This window comes from Photinus pyralis, unplaced genomic scaffold (assembly GCF_008802855.1).
Source record: "Photinus pyralis isolate 1611_PpyrPB1 unplaced genomic scaffold, Ppyr1.3 Ppyr1.4_LG6, whole genome shotgun sequence".
In the NCBI taxonomy this organism is placed as follows: Eukaryota; Metazoa; Arthropoda; class Insecta; order Coleoptera; family Lampyridae; genus Photinus; species Photinus pyralis.
In genome coordinates this window covers 28,169,246-28,187,544 of record NW_022170663.1, presented here as the reverse complement: position 1 = coordinate 28,187,544, position 18,299 = coordinate 28,169,246, and the positions used below count along the sequence as shown (strand labels likewise).

The 18,299-nt window shown below is 39.1% G+C and overlaps 1 protein-coding gene across 1 annotated transcript in view; it reads left to right on the top strand.

Moving 5' to 3' along the window:
- Positions 1 to 3,902: 3,902 nt before the first annotated feature.
- LOC116174574 (GDP-mannose 4,6 dehydratase-like) overlaps positions 3,903 to 18,299 on the top strand; it is a 52,965-nt gene continuing 38,568 nt past the window's right edge. The window contains exons 1-2 of the mRNA XM_031492511.1: positions 3,903 to 4,045; positions 4,104 to 4,262. Of these exons, the coding sequence (XP_031348371.1) occupies positions 3,903 to 4,045; positions 4,104 to 4,262 (302 nt within the window). The remainder of the gene's footprint in view (positions 4,046 to 4,103; positions 4,263 to 18,299) is intronic.

Genomic DNA, 18,299 nt, shown 5'->3' with positions numbered 1-18,299 from the left:
AAGTGATTCGATGGAATTTTGAGTCAAGGTGGGTTTTATAATATCTGTTATCTATGTTTCTAGGGATTTCAATAGTTGAGAAGAAGTTAGTCGATTAGTGGAATAAATTCGAATCTCAGATGGGCGAAGTTAAAGAATGTGGTGGGAATTTAATCGTTGGCAGAGAATTGTAGAGCAATTAAGATTAAACCGGGTAGAGAATGCGCGTTAAGTCACGTTTGTTTTCGCGTCCAGAGAAAGTTTGAAAAAGGCGGGACTGACCCCGATGGAAGCGCAAGACTTGTGAGCTATTACGAATCCATGTACGGGTAACGGACCAGTTGCCAACCTTGCCATCGCTTCGAACATGGCGCGCCAACGGCGACTTGTCAAGGCTGGGATGGAAAGGGTTTCTACCTATCCCCCGCTCTGCAGAAATTATGCGCGCATGTGGAATAACATTGATCCCCTCACCTCTGCCCAACGGCCAACTAGTGTTGTCGAGGTTTCTCCTGTCTAAGGTACGAGTTCACCCTCAGAGGAGCAGCATGGGTGCTCCTACTACACATCCGCCTGATACGGGGAGGGAGGGGGGAGGGCGGTTTACCCTCTAAATTCTCCGCCCGATTAATGAAAGCTACAAGGATCGAGATCCTGCACTAGACTCCCTGGTTACCCTGCGTTCTGTTGTTAGACCGGCTCCCCGATGACCCTTTGAAGAGGTGTGTGCCGATTGGAGCGCCACAATAGCCTAGTGCGAATGTGACAAGGTCGGACGTGCACACACCTCATTCGACCCCCTGGTAGAGGGCCACCGGCCGGTTCTACGGTTCGGGTCTGAGCACCTCACACCCACATTCGATTTTCGATTTTTCTTCATTTTTTGTTTGTTTTATGACTTTCTTCAATTCCAATAAAAACCGCCCCCAGGATTTTTCATGCATTTTTTGTCACGCCTTAGGATCAACAAAACAGAACAGCCAGTATTTCTAGTTGCAGGACTCTCGAGCATGGTTAGGCATGTAATCTGAAACAAAAATACGACTTGCTCTGTATTTAACCAGATTTGCGCAGATGCCTAAGACTAGGGGATTTTCATAACGAAGCTAGGAGAAAAAAGTTAACGTGCGTTAACGAAGAAGAAGGGATGAGGTCGATGGAGGGCACCATGCGATTCCGGGTTTTTTCTTATTGTTATTTTGTTTGTTTTTATCCTTTCTTGCACTAACTATTAATCATGGACTTTCATGTCACAATTTGTTAATATTTATACTTCACAGTTTTTGTATTATTATTATTGTATTATGGTGGTTCAGCTGTGTCCGTGGAGTAGGTACCCAATACAGCCCGATCGCAGATAAACCGGTAAGTAGCACGCGAAATCTTTCACCCGGGAACAGAGGACGGAATCGTGCAACACCTTCCTGCATCGCAAGGAAGCTCAACACCTCGACGCACGACCACCTACCCTTAACCCGCGATCTGATACATCCGGACATACGCATGGCCATCGAGATCGGAGAGGACGTAAGGGGCCGCAGTCGACCAGCCGCAGCCGTCACCGAAACCACCACCACCCCACAACGCTCAGCGAACGTACCTAAATGTCGCTACAGCCCGCAGTATTATTTCCAACGTGACTGTCCTGTCCTAGCTAACCGACAACTGGACCAGGGAAACGGATCATTGGCCAGACCGAACATCCAGCCATTCAATTAATTCAAACCGCAAACAATGGAGGCCTTCCGATTATAACGGTGAGGATCAACAACAAAGAACTGGCCGCCCTACTCGACACATAACTTCATCCGACGCGATGTAACCGGCTGGTTACTTTTCAACTCTTACTACCGTTTCTTCTGAAATCATTTCATTTAGGGGTTACATAAAATAACTGTCGTTGGGCGCCGGCTAGCTTCAATCGATGGTCTTTTTCTGGCCTCTAGGAAATTGGAAAGGATAAATGAATAAAAAATCAATAGTATTTATTAAAACCTATTACGTTCTTTTTCTATTAGATAATCGCCTTTTTGCTGTAAATAACATACGACACATGAAATGGGGGTTGAGACGGTACGTTCCTGTAAAAGTTGTAAATGTAGGGTTTACTCATTCATTCAAAAAAACTCACTGCATAGAAAGGAACATCCATCTTTATTACGTTAGTCGCCGCCGCGCCGCCGAGTACAGAAAGAAACTTAATTCTTGTTACATAAATTAGTATACAATTAGATCGAAAATCAAAACAAACTGCAGTAGATGCGTGTAATAACGTCTCCAGGCACGAGTCGTTAAAATGAAAACAAACAGTGCTCACAAGCAAAATGCAACTCTAGTAGTTGATTAAATCGCCTTTACAATAACACAAATTCAAACGAAACTGCAATTGTGTACGAAGCGGCGAACAACAAAGACCTTGAACCTCTATTGTTAGACCTTGAACGTCTATTGTTAATGTGCACTAGGATTCGGAGTGCAGTCTTGATCTCGCTCCGATCGATGTTGAAATCAAATGAATTCAGGACCGCCCACTGCGAGCAGCTATTCGAGTTTCGGTTCGACACCCTCCAAGTAGACTGTGCACGGACCGCGTATAGAACAGAAAATGGAACTGTTCTTCGGAAATCGCAATCCTCCAGACTTTCTCCGGAGTGTCGTGAAGGATCGTCTTCGCTTTCGATGTAGTGGCGGGATGGAGATGTTTTCGCTTGGTTCTTTCTCTTGATTTTCTTAAAAAAGTCGCCTCAATTCTCTATTACAAGAAAACGCGCTTATGATTTGCGGGCGCGACTGGCACAGATGTTGCTCCGTGAAAAGACGGCGAGCAACAACTCTCTTGGTACTGGAAATTTCTGTATTTATCCTCTCGTAGTGTTTATCCCGTGGCCTCATTTCTGCTTTACGCTCACAATCCACTTTCGTTTATATAGCTAGCAAGCTTTTGCCAATTTGACAACGGTAGCGAACAGACGGATCCACAAGATCCAGAAGTACACGGAGGATGCAGTCATGTTAGCCCATCCCAGCCACCCCCTGCAGATAGCCGGAACCACAACTCTCCAGTACTAAGTGGAAGTCATCAGGACTTCTTCCTGGTGACACCGTCGTTTGTCGCGCCAGTGATTCTCGGGCAAGCTTGGTTACGCTACCAGAAAGCCGTAATTGATTACCAGCGTGGATGCGTACATTGGGGTACGGAAAGCAGACAGAAGACCCACTGGAACCGCGCCACCAACCTACCCCCTAACGGTCAGGGATCGCCACCCCCGAGGTCAAACATGGTTGGGCCAAATTCGCGCGGAGACAATGTTTACAGGATACGCCTCCGCAACCACCACCGCATCCACCACACATAAGATCACGCTGAAGCAAGAGACGCCTTTCCGTCTACCACCGTATCGTTACTCAAGAAGAGAGCCATTACGGAAGAAGTAGAGACCATGCTGGCCGCATGACTCATAGAGCCCAGTGTGTACGTCCGACTACTGCTCACCGGTAGTCATTGTGAAAAAAAAAGGACGGAAAACCACGATGCTGTGTGAACTACCGCTCAAACCTACCCGTTATCCACGGGACCTTATGGGACTTGGGGACTGCGAAGATCTTCTCAATCCTGGAGTACCACTGGATGATGCGTCCAAGCCTTTAACCGCTTTCACAACACCCGACGGAGCCTCTAATTCAAAGTGATGCGCTTTGGTCTGAAGAACGCACTAGAACATTTCAAAAACTGATGACACAAGAAGTCGTCCCAGGGTATCTACAGAAATTCGCAATGGTCTACCTAGACGACATCATTGTGTACTCGCATACCTGGGAAGAACATCTCCAACATCTGCATCTAGTGCTACAGCGATTGCAGCACCATAGGCGCTCCTTTGGTGGAACGCTCTGCTAGAATATGACTTCCCCATTCCAAAAGAATGGGACTCAAGTACAGTCCACCGCAACCGATCCAGGTACGCGCACTTCTGACCAACCAGGGCGCAGTTCCAAGCAGGGAACAAAGTAATGGAGATATCCTGAGATTTCGCAACGGGAGAATTCCAGCGAAAATCGAATTCAGGTACAAACGCATACTTCATCCGGCGACTTCATGACCTATGACCAGCACCCAATCGTAGGGAGGCCACACCGGGAACCGCCACCGCCAGATCGAGGATCACCAGACCCGCCATCAAGATCCTCCATCTCGCCCACATCACCACACCAAACGCATTGGTCGATAAAGTGCTAAAACCCAATAAAGAAAAGCCTTTTAATCGAACTTCACACTTTTGTTGGTGAGATTACCGAGGGTGGTTCCGGGTGCCGTGAAGATTGGGTTTGTTCTAATTTATTTTTTTGAGGCGCATTAGGTAGGTATTTTGTGTTACCGGAAACCACGAAGATGGCGATTTCGTATTAATTTGGATGTGCCTAATACAACGCATAACAGCCTTAAAAATCGCCAATTTTATGCACCTATTAAATTGCAGGAAGCAGGTTTAATTGCACGGTAGCGGTATGATTCACCCAACAGATATAAACTACTTGATTGAAACTGGACCGTTATTACGTTACTTAATCGGGCACGTTTTTATTACATCCTATTGAAGGATAAATCCAATTGCAAATATGAAATAGCAAAAAAGTTATGGTTGTATTGTTAGGTCACCCACTTTAGAAGCCTGTAACAAAGACGTGACTGCATATTTGACAATTGATCATATTGAAGTCTTCATTGTATTACTTTCGAATGTGTTGATGGCACATTGTGTTTATATAAATAATTTGATTTACAATGACAGTCTTTATTTGGAGAAAGGTTCCATATACCGACAACCCTTCACTTAACTTTTATTCAAAGCGAGTTAAGTTTCTTCTTTCTTTCGGTATATGCCAATATCGTAACTCTGTGAATACGTTCACCAAGCGAACGTGCTCTAAATTAAGCGCTGAAGCAACTCCAATTATTTTTAATGGGTGATTAGGTATACCCATCATTACAGTTTACTTAAATTAGATGTTACGCAATTATGTGTAATAAAAAATTGGGTTTCAGATTTTGGAAGAGGTGATGACACTGACTTGACCTAGAAACGGCACCATGCAGCGTTAAGGCTCTTGTGTACATACAATGCAACCTCAAAAACGGCAAACATTTGGCACACATGACGGCACCAAAAATGGTATAGCGTAGTGACATCAGTAAATATTTAATTCATCCATCTCAAGTACCCCGGTAGTTTAGACCTTGGGGTAATGAAATGTAAATTATTATTAGGAGCATATCGTGCAATTAGAACTGATTATATTAATTGTAACAAATATACAAAAGTATGGTTGTGTAATTAATATGCAGTAAAGTTAATTAAAGCCAAAAATTACCAAAAACTAGATAATAGATATGTAAAATTTGTTCTTTGATTTGGTACCACTTTAGACAAGTTCAATTACAGTCATCGTGAGTACTTTTGTAATCGAAGACTGGTAAGAGTTGTGACGGGTCCATAATCCTGGATACGAATAGAAAAATTTATCTTGAAAACTCCTATACCCTGATGGGTCGTAATTTCGGCTCGATTAAACACAAAGAAGGGCCTATAAACAAAGTACCACGCACATGTGATCGAAACAATCAGAATATTTCCTACCTTCCAGAAGTTATATATTGGCACATTTTTATTAGTCTTCCAGCGAAGAAGAATGTATTTGTCCGTCCATATGTCCCTTTGTAGCGGTTCAACAGATGGAAATGTGGTAAATAGTGTCAGAAGAAATTCGTTAAGCCGCTTGTGAGCAAGAGGCGAAGAGGCACTTTTAAATTTGGTTTTAATAGCTCTTATGGACATTTCATGCCTTAACGAGAATACAAACATGAAATAAATTTTAATTTCTGATCGAATGACACCAATACCAAGTTTGTAAGTGGTGTAGTTTCGGAGCCTTTGTGACTCAGACAGACTGACAGACATCAAGAGCGCAAAAGTGCCCCTTTTTATTTTTTGAAAATGAAAGTGTACTAAAACTACTCTACTTTTGTGATAAGACTACATATTCGAAAAAGACAAGTGGTATAAAAACAAAAAAGGATCAGAAAACATTAATTTTTGAAATAGAACAGTTACTTTTTTTGTAATATTTTTAAAGAGTTTGAAATGCTCTTTACAATGATAATATCAAGTATGTTATAATTATCTTAGAAATTAAAGCTGCAATAATGTGTTAAAACCAATCGCAGTAACTGTGGAAATTTAAACAAAAACAAAAGAAAGTTTGCCACTTGTCATGTCTGCCACAAAATCAGTTTAGAGAACAATATACGGGGTGTCAATTTTAAAACTTGCAGTCGGCCATATGATCCAAACTAAAGATGATATTGAAAATCGCGCAAAACCGTTTCAGGGGTATCGAGGGGGAACCAGAATGACGTTATGAGTGACAACTCCCCACTCCCCTTAACCCCCCAGCCCCCCCCCCTCTTCAAACATCCTAAATGGCAACCCCATACTTGTAACGCATCGTTGGAAAGCTACTGAAAAATGCTTTCCAGTGGTACCAATACAGTCAATATTCATTAAGACAATTTAACAAAAATTTAATAATTACAAAAAACATTAATGTTGACATTGGGGGATTTATGGCAAATTGGCCAAGAACATCAACCTGAGCTGCTTCATTAGGCAATCTTGGTTGCTTTCTTTTTTTATTGCTAACAGATCCCGTTTCTTAATTGTCTAAATGAATATTGACTTTATTGGTACCACTGGAAAGCATTTTTCAGAAGCTTTCCAACGGTGTGTCACAAGTATGGGGTTGCCATTTAGGATTTTTGAAGAGGCGGGAGCTGGGAGGGTTAAGGGGAGTGGGGGGTTGTCACTTATAACGTCATTCTGGTTCCCCTTCGATACCCCCGAATCGGTTTTGCGCGATTTTCAATATCTTTTTTAGTTTGAAAAATATGGCCGACTGCATGTTTTAAAATTGACACCCTGTATAAGAACCACAATGCAACACAATAATAATTACACAAATAATGATAATTGTTGTGTAATGTAATGTGTAATGATAATACATTGAAAGCAAGTGTAATGTGTTTAACTTTGTCTTAAGGTACAATACTTATTCCTGTAACTGTTTTTCATTTGTTTTCTTCGCTTCTTGTTGTAAATTCTATGTTTTTGTTTAAATTTTCACAGCTACTGCGATTGGTTCTAAACACATTACTGTAGCTTTAATTTCTAAGGTAATTATAACATATTTGATATCATTGTAAAGATAATTTCAAGTCCTTTAAGAATATTACAGAAAAAAGTACTCGTTCTATTTAAAAAAAATAATTTGTTTTCTGATTCTGATTTTTTATATCACTTGTTTTTTTTTAATGTGTAGCTTTATCAGAAACTGAAAGTAGAGTATGTTTGCTTCTTACACTTTTTTCCTATCTCCAATAATAAAAGAAATATACGCTCGGACACGCAAAGTCAATCACACTGTATATGTATAAGGGTTTATAGGGTATTGTTGTGTAAACAACGTCATGTAGATGATATTTCGGTTTAAACACCAAACATAATACCAGAATACTCTGTATATGTAAGATTAGTAAAGTAAGATTATTTGGAACTTTGGAAAAAAGAAAGTTAGTTTATTCCATTTGAGTTTGTATTACTGTAGTCTCATTTTTCCTTTTAGAATTATTTGTAATGGTCATTTGCGATAAGAACTTCTGGTATCAGGTGAAAGTTACTTAATTTCAACGAAAATACACATCTGGTGCAGAAAAAATAAGGCGCGTCGCGAGAGAAAGAAGACGGGACTTCGCAGCTACCTAGTCATTTGTAACCGCCTTGAAGTTCATACCCGAAGTTATGACCATCAGAGCTGGGTCGAGCGTTCTAAAAAACCGGTCGAGAGACGAGCGCTCGAATTGTCTCAAAAATGCTCGCGAGCATCGAGCTGTTTTACAAAGCGAAACCGCTTGCGATTTCCGGGCATTTCTAAAAGTGCTCGAGCCCAGGCCTCGAGCGGTTTATAGTGAGCGCTCGGGAAAAGTGCTCGTGAGCGGAAAAAGCGCCCGGGAGCTTGCAAGCGCTCTTTCCGCTTGGAGCACCTTTTCGAGCGAAACGCTCTCGAGCAGTACCGAGCTCTCATGACCACACCGTATACTTATGGAGTCGACCAGCTTTTCTGAACACCCGGTATCTGTTGTCGTTTCTGATTTGTATCTTTTCGTTTTGTTTAATTGTTTGTCTTGCCGCCGATTTTCAACCGTTCCTGTAGGAATATTTAAATTGTTTCTACAGCCGCCGAACGCTCTCTTGCCTGGAAAGAAGAGAGAGAATCAATCTTTTAAGGTGTTAGGTCCTTTAATTACCGATTAATTGCTTTTAGTTTTCTGATGGTATACGAAAATCCAGGATTCAAACCGGAAATGTCGTACAGTTGAAGGAAAATATCAACCTGATAACCGTTTGCACCGCTTGACCTCACATTCCAAGGAACAAAAGGTCATTGCTGGATTACCTAGTTGCGAGATTTCATTCCGACTATTAAGATACGTATAATTAACCGTAATTACTTGAATAGGTTACAGATAACAATCGCCGATTAAGTCGAGGTTACATCCGTTAGGTGCACTCTTAATAAACTTTGAGTTTGACATCAGTCCCATATTTTTCCGATGATGGTTGGCGGTAGTTGGAAGAGAGTGTACGTCTCTTTAAGCTAATTATTTATTCAGGTTTTTTGCTTGATTTGATTGATTAAAGACGCAGTTCGTCTTTTTCATAATATTTCTGTCCAGAGGAAAGTCAATTGAAGTTCATGTCCGTGTTATGGAAAAAGTTAGTCCAGTTGGAGTAAAGGAAGCAGGCTGAGTGCACCGTGAGAACTTCTTTTGTTTTTTTTAAAAAAAAAGTTATTCAGATCAAGCAGCCACCGATAATTTTTAACACAGTATTTAACATGCCAGTCCGTTTATCATCAAGTTTGCGTTAATGAAAAGTGAAGTTCTGAAGCTGTCATCAAGGCAAACTGCAGCAATAGTAGTAGTAATGTTAAGCTTTTCTTATTTCTAATTTTCGACCGTCTGCGTTCGTGGTACTATGTAAAAACAAGCTTTGTAAGATGCTCTTCCTTTCAGGAATTTGGATTCAATTTTCTTTAATGTGATTCGGAATAAAGTGTTGTCATAGTCAATCAATTAATTGGTGTTTATTCGTATCCATTGTGCGACCCACATAGAGTCTTCATGTCAGAATTTTCTCTTCGTATCAAGATTATTTCAGGTACTTTGAATTTCGGAAGTTGATCGAGGTCTCTGAGTCTCCAAAATTATTAATTGCAGTCGATATGGGGGGGGGGGGCGCTGATGTGTATTTGGAGAAAAATTTGAAATATTTTTTTAAATTGTGAGCTAGTTGGACAATGGAGAGGTGTGCTGTTGGTGATGTAGTTGACCGAATATCATTGCACATAGCGTTATTTATTAGGCGCCTAACAGTCGCGGGGGTGGGGGTGGGGGGCACAGCAGTATGTAAACATTTTTCCAAATAAAACGGAGGACCTACGTGGTACCGAGAATCCCATTCTTCTATTTGTTATGTTTATGAGACGTACTTCCAAAACAAAACATTTTGGACCATTGGATTGTTCTCCTATACACCCCTATACGTTACACCCTGTATACATCTTTCCCAATAGCATCTATTGATATTTAATCTCTTATATAACTAGAGTTAAAGGATGTTTTTCTTCTGCTCGACCTCATTCTTCCACTTAATGAATTACCTACAGGAATTCCATAAGACAAGTTTGTTGAACTTTTTGAACCTTGTGCACCCTACAAATTGTAGTGTATGGGTATGATCTTATCGGCAAAATTGTGAGGTCTTTTCTCTAAAATTGCAGCGTTTTAATGGTCCCTTTATAAACATCGCCGTTCACTAATGTCCTTTTTCATGTAGGTACTTAATTAACAGGATGGCCTTATACAATCTCAGAAAACCGTTGACAATGATAATTTTTAGAGAAATCTTGGATCCAAATTTTTCGATTTCAGTTTTTTACTGTTATTGTTTAAGTGCTGTAACATGAATTGGATGTTGTTTTCGTCCGAGGAGCGTTTTCGTGTTTTTAAACTTAACAATATGTATTGAGAAACGAATTCCCGTGCTATGTTACGGATGCTATGACCAAATGCGTTTTTATAAAATAATTCTCGCTTGTAATCAAAGAGGTTAATGCCCCGGCTCATTAGCAACTGTTCCCGAGTAACACCTCACAAAAAATTACCATGTGGGGATCAATTACTTACGTCTAATTGCCTTTTTTCTACAGTACGATTGTTCTTTCCTGAGTTATGCTGAAATGTGGAAAAAAAGGAAATCATAATTATTATGAAATCCGCTAAGAAGTCGCATTTAATATTTTTCACAAAGGTACACACGTATTATCCATTCAAGTTCTAGAAGAAAGTCTCATTCTTCACTCATCATTCGCTAATTGGAAATAAATGAGGTCCAGCTCAGTTTTCGCACTTTCGGTAATAAAACGGCAACATTTTTTTTTAATTTCACTCTCTTTAATTACCTCAATTCTCAGGATGATTTTTTTTCAAATCCGCGTCTAGTAATTACGCAAATTGGTACTTTTTCTTAAACTTAAGGTCGGCCAGTTTCGCAAATTTACGCACGTCGTACGTATTTCGAAGTGTAATCCGTAGATAATCATTTCACTTTCCATATAGTTATTGATTAGGAAACTAAATAGGAATTAAGGTACTACCTACTTTTGCTTCATTGCTGATGTCTATAATAACCGAGTGGTGTTTGATGCAACTTGATTTGACTTTGACAGGTATTAATGTAATATAAATTGGAATACATTGATCGTCTTAATTCACGGACACACTTTCTAAAGTCGGCTAATAGAATCAAAAATCGGTAGCTATCCAATTAAATTAATCAAAGCAAAATGTAGCCCATTCAAAATATTGTTTTTATTCATAACTTATAATAATAGGTTAGTTATTTTGTAATTAGTGAGTAAATGCAGTTGGAAAGTACGTCTTGTCCTGCACAATTGAGCGCATTTTTATTCTTAGCCAAAATTAAAATATCTTCTCTTTGCAAAAAATATCCCCGAAATGTTAGTTTCTTCTTATAAACCGTAACATATAGGCGTTCTGAAAAATGGTCTACAACAAATCAGGTTTCTAATCAAAATCTTTTCTGTCTTTTCAGACATTTTATAGTTACATTTAATTGAAAACCAGGATTACAACGAGCAAGGCGCCGTAGTATGATAGGTAAGCAAACCTCTCGCTTGTCCCGAAAATCCAACCCGGCCAATTAAGTAAGTATAATTATCGGTAGCCAATCAAATATGTTGCAGCAAAAGGCCCCCGATTGACGTGTGTTCGGTGTCAAATGGAGCGCGCTTAATTAACATGAATTTTAAGCCGTGTCCAAGTTTTTGGGGCGACCAATTAATTACAGAATGACCCGAATTCGCCGTACTCTTTGGGAAACCCAGCTTTCTTACCCCGAAATTGTCAAATTTAATAGAAGGGAAGAACTGAAACGTGTGCTTAATCGAGTATTTTTTATTTATCTAACCGTCTCGCATAATTTCAAGCTAGATGTTGGACACCATTTATGGCCGTTGTTAAAAAGGGGCCTCTTTCCGTGTGTTCGCATGCCAATAGCAATAGTTGGCTAATTCAATGTTTGCGTCCGTTCCCGTTTTGGCTAATTGTTGTTTTACTGTGTGCAGTAATTCGCTCGACCGTGGTTTACCCGTAATATTCTTGAAGTTGACCGTGTTCCCCGACTGATGTATTCTAAGATTTATCTGTAGCTTCCGAACTGGAACCGACCGTCCTTATCCAAGAAATGAGAATCTTCTGGTGGCACTCGAGCTACCGGCACCGACTCTACCGACAACCGAATGTTTAAACCAAACGATATACGATTATAATTTATTTTGATAAATTAAATTTTATTTTCGTTTCAACTAATTCGCCTGTTTACTTTTCAAGCCACCGATTTGCGCGAACAACCAAAGTTTCGTCAGAATGCCAAATAGGTGTTACATCCCTGCAAGTGGGACAATAGTGTAATCGCTTCTATGTTTACTCTTTACTTCGACAGTTTTGAGACATCGTTTGTTGTCCTTACGGCTTTTTAAACATTCTTACCCATAAAAATCTCTCTTGCAAACAAATTTAGAGTTTTGAATGAAACACGGTGGTCCTAGATGAAAACAAAAACCCTGAGACAAACAGTGGGGGTGCCGTTTTTGAAGTGATTACTTATTATCGCTGGGTATACACTATATGTCTTGGACGGAAGTAAAACCATTGCGTTCGTAACCGCACAGAATAGCTATACGCGTTGGCTACATTCTGTGGTCGTCACGCGTAAAGGTGGCCATACACGTTAGGGTATGCATGATGGTTTTAACTTTGCACGCATGCATAACCGACAGGCAAACCCTAGCGTGTATGTGATAAAAGTGTACAGTTTTCCGCAAAATTATTCAAAATGTTGAGAGATAATAAAAAATAAGTTCCCGAAATCTCGCCAACATTTCGCATCCGTAAAAAGAACAAGAAAAATCGACATAGATCTGCCTTACCCTAGATTCAAACCAAACGAGACAAAGATAAGAATCCATTTTTGAACTGTACAATAAATAAAATTAAAAAAATGTTATTTATTTAAAAAAAAATTACCCCATTACGTAAGCGTTACAAAATGTAATAGAAATTTGCTTGTAATGGAGGAAGATCTGGTTGTTCTTCCAACTCAACAACTTCCCGCGATAGAGCTTTTCGGATAAAGTTTGCCATCTCTCTTCCTTTGATTTATACTTGATCAGACGATGATATTGGATATTAAGTGCAAATGGGCCATTATACTATTTAATTCCATGATGGTTAGCCAATTAGCTTGACGTTGAAACTCGCTATCTAAGTCATTCCAAAGAAATGAAGACCTGAAGACAAAATGGGCCATCAGTTTTCCATTATAAATTGCTTCTGGGGAAAACCCGTCGAAAACAATCCAACTGGAACTTACTTGTAACATAGGGATATAGACAGTACACGCTCAGGAACAAAATCTCCTTAATAGAAAACCCGGCGTTTAAAGCTGGTTTTGTTATTTGCCTCGTAATCACAATTAGCGCATTTAAAATCTTTAGGATCAGGCTGTTTCAAAAGGTGTTTAAAGTGGTATTTATGATTTTTCTCGAAATCACAATTAGCGCAATAAAAAACTGTGAACTCAATATGTTTGAGAATGTGTAGTTTAAGATTTTCTTCATCATTTGTTCCATAATCACAATGAGCACATTTAAAATTTTTATCGGTATGTCTTCAAAGGTGTCGTTCAAAATGGTATCTATTATTTGTCTTGTAATCACAATTACCACATTTAAACAAATCCGAAATGGTGCATAACGGCCGCGCCACGTGACTGGAAATTTTTCGTCGGAGAAATCCCAAAGCCTTACCTTGCACCACAAAACAATGTCACTCCTTAGTTACATCGTCGGAAAATTCCGTTCGCCAAAGTCACTATCTTGCACTACAAAACAAGGTCACTCTTTGTTTTTCCTAATTGCACTGTAAAAGCAATACTTTCTATTTGTTGTTAGTAATCGGCCGTCTAAAGACGCATTACACTTATTATTATCAGTGTTATCAACTTCTCATCAGCTCTGGTAAAGTTTGCACTATTATCTATACATCCCTTTTGCGTATAAGATGTTTTTAAAAAAATAAGGATTTTACATGTAGGTAAGTACAAAACGTTTGATTGCTTTGCTTTTTCTACTTTATAAAATTTCAAATGCATAATTTGTTATTTTTAGCGCATTTCTCCGTCCGCCAAAGGCATCCGCAGGCAACGCAATATCAACTTTCTTATTTATTAATATATTTTGTTGAAATTTTAACCACAGATCCTTCTAGTAAAGGTAAACATATCGCATATTCCTGCGCATATTGTATCCATCAGGTGTGCGCATGTGCAGACTGAGAATGCTAACGCTATTATTTGTTAAAATATTTTTGAAAACTTTTAACTACAGATGTTTCTAGTAAAAGCAAACATATCGCGTACCAATCAGATCTGCGCAATGTCACTTTTCTTATTTATGGAGACATTTCTTTAAAGTTTTAACCATAGATGCTTGTAGTAAGGAAAGACATAACTCACATAGGTATGGTCTTTTGGGAAATACTCATCAGTACGTGGAAAATGTACTAAAGTAATTTATTGATTTAGGGTGAAAATCTTTTCTTTTCAATTTTCCTAAAATAGCCCAGGTTTGCAATGTGGCATATCTCTCTCATCTTTTTTATTCATCTCTTTGCTTTTACTTTGTTCGCACTCATCTCATAGATTGCGATAATAGTAGTAAGAAATTGACCCCGATCCCAGAATTTTAATTAAATCGTATCAGAATTAGTTAATTGATAAGAATCAAAGTCTAATTTCAAGAGAATAATTAAATTAGTTCTATTAAATAATCGTTCATAATCCATTTTCGACAGTTTATGAAAATTGAAAACGAAATTTGACATTTTCAATTTTTTGATCATATCTCAGCTATTTTCAAAGATTTTTCAAAAAATTCAAAAGCGCTTTTTAGTCACAAAACGGGGCAACTTTGCTCTCATTTAACCTACACTGTATCTGTCACCGTTACGGAGATCCCAATGGTGGGCCACGAAATTGAACCACCCTGTACGATGACGACATTTGAGCAACTTATGGTTGCAGGATTATTTGGTAAAATGTTGAGTTGCCATTTGCCGATGCAGAAGTAGAGTTTAGACTTTAGAGTAATCGAACTCGTCCATAGCTCGTTCTGCCACCTTTAGGTGTCCGACTCTGAGGGGGCGATTCACAATCGCTGGATGTAATAAAGAATTTAATTTTGTGCTTTTATTTCCTTTATCCATAGGTTTTTAAAAACCTGCACGAAAAATCCAAATCTGGTTAGGTCCGCGTAGTTGCTATGCACATATGGAAATTTTAGTTGTAAAAATACTGCAACGGTTGCAACTGGCACCAGTCGGGACCTGTCCAGCCGGCTTATGATTGCCACGTTATAGATTTGTTACGCATGCGCAATTTTCACGGGTAAATACCTTTACCTTAAAAAATAAAATAGGGAAACTTACTTTCTGGAGGCGCTACGACAAGGATTTTTTTTCGCAGGGGAAATCCCGGGGCATGACCTTGCACCATAAAACAAGGTCACTCCTCAGTTAAGCAACCGGAAAATCTCAGTCCACGACCTTGCACTACAAAACAATGTCTTTCCTTAGTTACGTCGCCGAGACCATGACCTTCCACAACGAGTGCCCAACCGGTGGACGGCAAAGGTGTGCCACGAGAGGGGGAGGGGGGGTAGTGGCCCTGTTCTACTTATATAACGCTTTTGGACGAACGTACAGACGCTCACCCGGCATTTGCGAAAACCAACATTTCTTCATATTATCCCAATGTCAGTTCGACAAACGGTAATACACTATAAACGATAGAAATGTTAATTGGCAAACAACGGGTTAATAATTAATATTAAAAAACCATCACTCCAGAAAACATTTCATAAATCTAGTCTAAATCACCTCCTATTCAACTGTGCTGGTTCATGTTAATCCGTTTTGAAATGAAACAACTATTATTATTGTAAGATTCTAATAACAAAATCTCTGGGTGAACCATCACGCAACGGCAATGCAACAGTGACACGTGCTGCTGGTCATTGTATTCATAATTAATTTCTTGCAAACCGGCACGCGCGATGGGGTCCACTCCTACTGTAGAGTGAAATGTTTGCACCACATCACTTTTAATTTATGCCTTTCATTCGAAGATTAATAGAAATTGTACCTTTAATAACCCAAATCTTTTCAGTGAGGACTGTCAAAAGTGAGTTACCTTGACGGTTTGTACTATGAAATACCTTGACGATAATCGTATCAATTACACGAAAATTAAAACCCAAACGAAGGTATCGCCGCGAAGTAGTGTGCGGAAGTGGTAAGGCGTGGTGCGTTCGTTCTTCGTGATACCGGCTAAAGCTGGAGGATTTAAGCACTTTGCAGTCAGTTCTTTCACAAACTCGATGGTAGCACGCGCACCTGCCGCTCTTTAACTGACACTCGTTTACGTGCGCGTAATGTGCTGGCGTTTTTGATAGGTACATCTTTAAACCGGTGACTTCTTTCGTATGATTGCCTTTGAGTGATAGTACCTAAACATGAACCACAGGAGATTCCACATCCCTAAAAGGTAAGATGTATCTATAACGGCAATTTATCAATTTATAACTTAATTAAACTACTTCCCTACTTTTTGAACCAAACCAACACTTTTTCATCAATGGAATTTCGGAATTTTGTCTAACAGATGTTTTACACGGTAAGTCCGGTAGTTAAAATGCTGTCAGTGTTGTTAAACAAATTCAAGAAAGTAAACATGTACACCTACTCACCTATTTTTTCATGATCTAGTAAATTATTTAGGACTTGAGTTCTTCTCCGTGCTTAGGGGTGGATTTACGCATACGCTCAATAGTCAGCAGACTAAAGCTGAGGGGGGCGACAAATTCATCACGATTGAGAAATATAAAAATCTATCCATTAACGTTACATTAGTCACTTATAATTGCACAAGGGGTTGGTATTTTACGGATCAAATTTAGGTTGTTTTGGTAATGAAATTGCCTAGCAATTAGACGAGCAAAACTGTCAACTAATAGAATATAATAAAAATGCGACACCGAAGTTGACAGCTCTTCTAGTCCAATTGCTAAAAGGAAACATTTCAATTGCAACAACACAAATTTACGCACTTTAAATACAAACCTCGAGTGTAATTTGGCAGGACAATTTAACGAACAAGAATTATGCGATTTTTTATAAAGAATTAAATTTTCAAGAGGATTAAAATAGACACCCAGTATTTTCACTGCGAAAAATCATTCCTGTAGCTTCTGCACATTTACCGATTTATGCTTTGACCGAGGACTTAGGATCCTCTTAGAATTCTTTAACTATCCTTTTAGAACCCTTTGTTAAAATATTAGAAACGCCTGAGAATTGAAGATCTTGATGATGGAGCTAGTGATGGAATCCCTTTCGAGTATTATAGACATTCCCTGAATTTTCTGAGAATCTTTGTAGCACATTTTAAGAATCTTTATAACATCTGGAATCTACAGCACATTCGCAACACTTAGAATGTTTATTAGAAGTTAGCACATTGTAAGGATTTTCCAGGGGATTTTCCGAAAATATTTGAAATACGCTTTCCTCGCGCCTTCCTATTTCATATAAAAGGTTTGCACTTCCTATTAAGTCTAGGTCCGTGAAGTTGGAGGTACGACATTAAGATATTCAAGTCATCGACACGCTAAAATTGTGTGCTCAGTTTGTGTCCATTTGTGCCGTATAATACAAATTTTGTGCTCAAGCCGTAACGGGGATATTCAACACTTTCAGTCTGTACGTCCAACTTCATGGTGTACATGACTTGATTGACTCGTGTCAGTTCATAGGAAGAGATAGATGTAACCCAAATTGATAACACGTAAATTCATCACATACGAATGCAAACATGAGTACTAATCATTCGGCACGGCATCGATTTTGGAACTGCTACTCAACACGTTTCAATTTGCTTATATAGCAAACGGAAAGTCTCTAGAAAAATCCTCGAGCGTTCTCGGGGAGTCTAGAAGGCGCATCATATTTCAAGAAAAAATACGTTGCATCCGCTTGCATTCCTTATCGCTGGTAACTACCTAATACTCGTATTTTATCGACTTGATGGCGCCTGCTGACGCTCCGATGTTTGGGATACATCATCTTAAGGCTCATCTGAGTAAACTTTAGACTATTCGTCTCGTGCAAGGTACCGGGTGACCCAATAAGACTGTTCCTCGACCATATCTTGGGAACCGTTCGTCGTATGACTTAGGGGTAAAAAAAATTATTGGGCAAATCGGTTATGAAGAATTGCTGGAAAATATGTTCAAGTTCTAAAAATGACCACCAGATGGCGTAACTGCCATTTTAAATTTTCTTTAAATTTCGCATAATAAACTAAATATTCTTTTTTCACATTTTTAAAGAGAACCAGTTTATCTATCATTTTCGTAAAAACAAAAACTCAGTTATTTCAAAAACAAACATGGTGTGGGAGGTTCAATTGTTAATTTAGTTGAATCCTTCTCCGCCAGGGGGTTAGTTTTGACACTATGACCCAACATCTTAAAAAAATCAAAAAAATCAAATCGAATGATATTAGTTT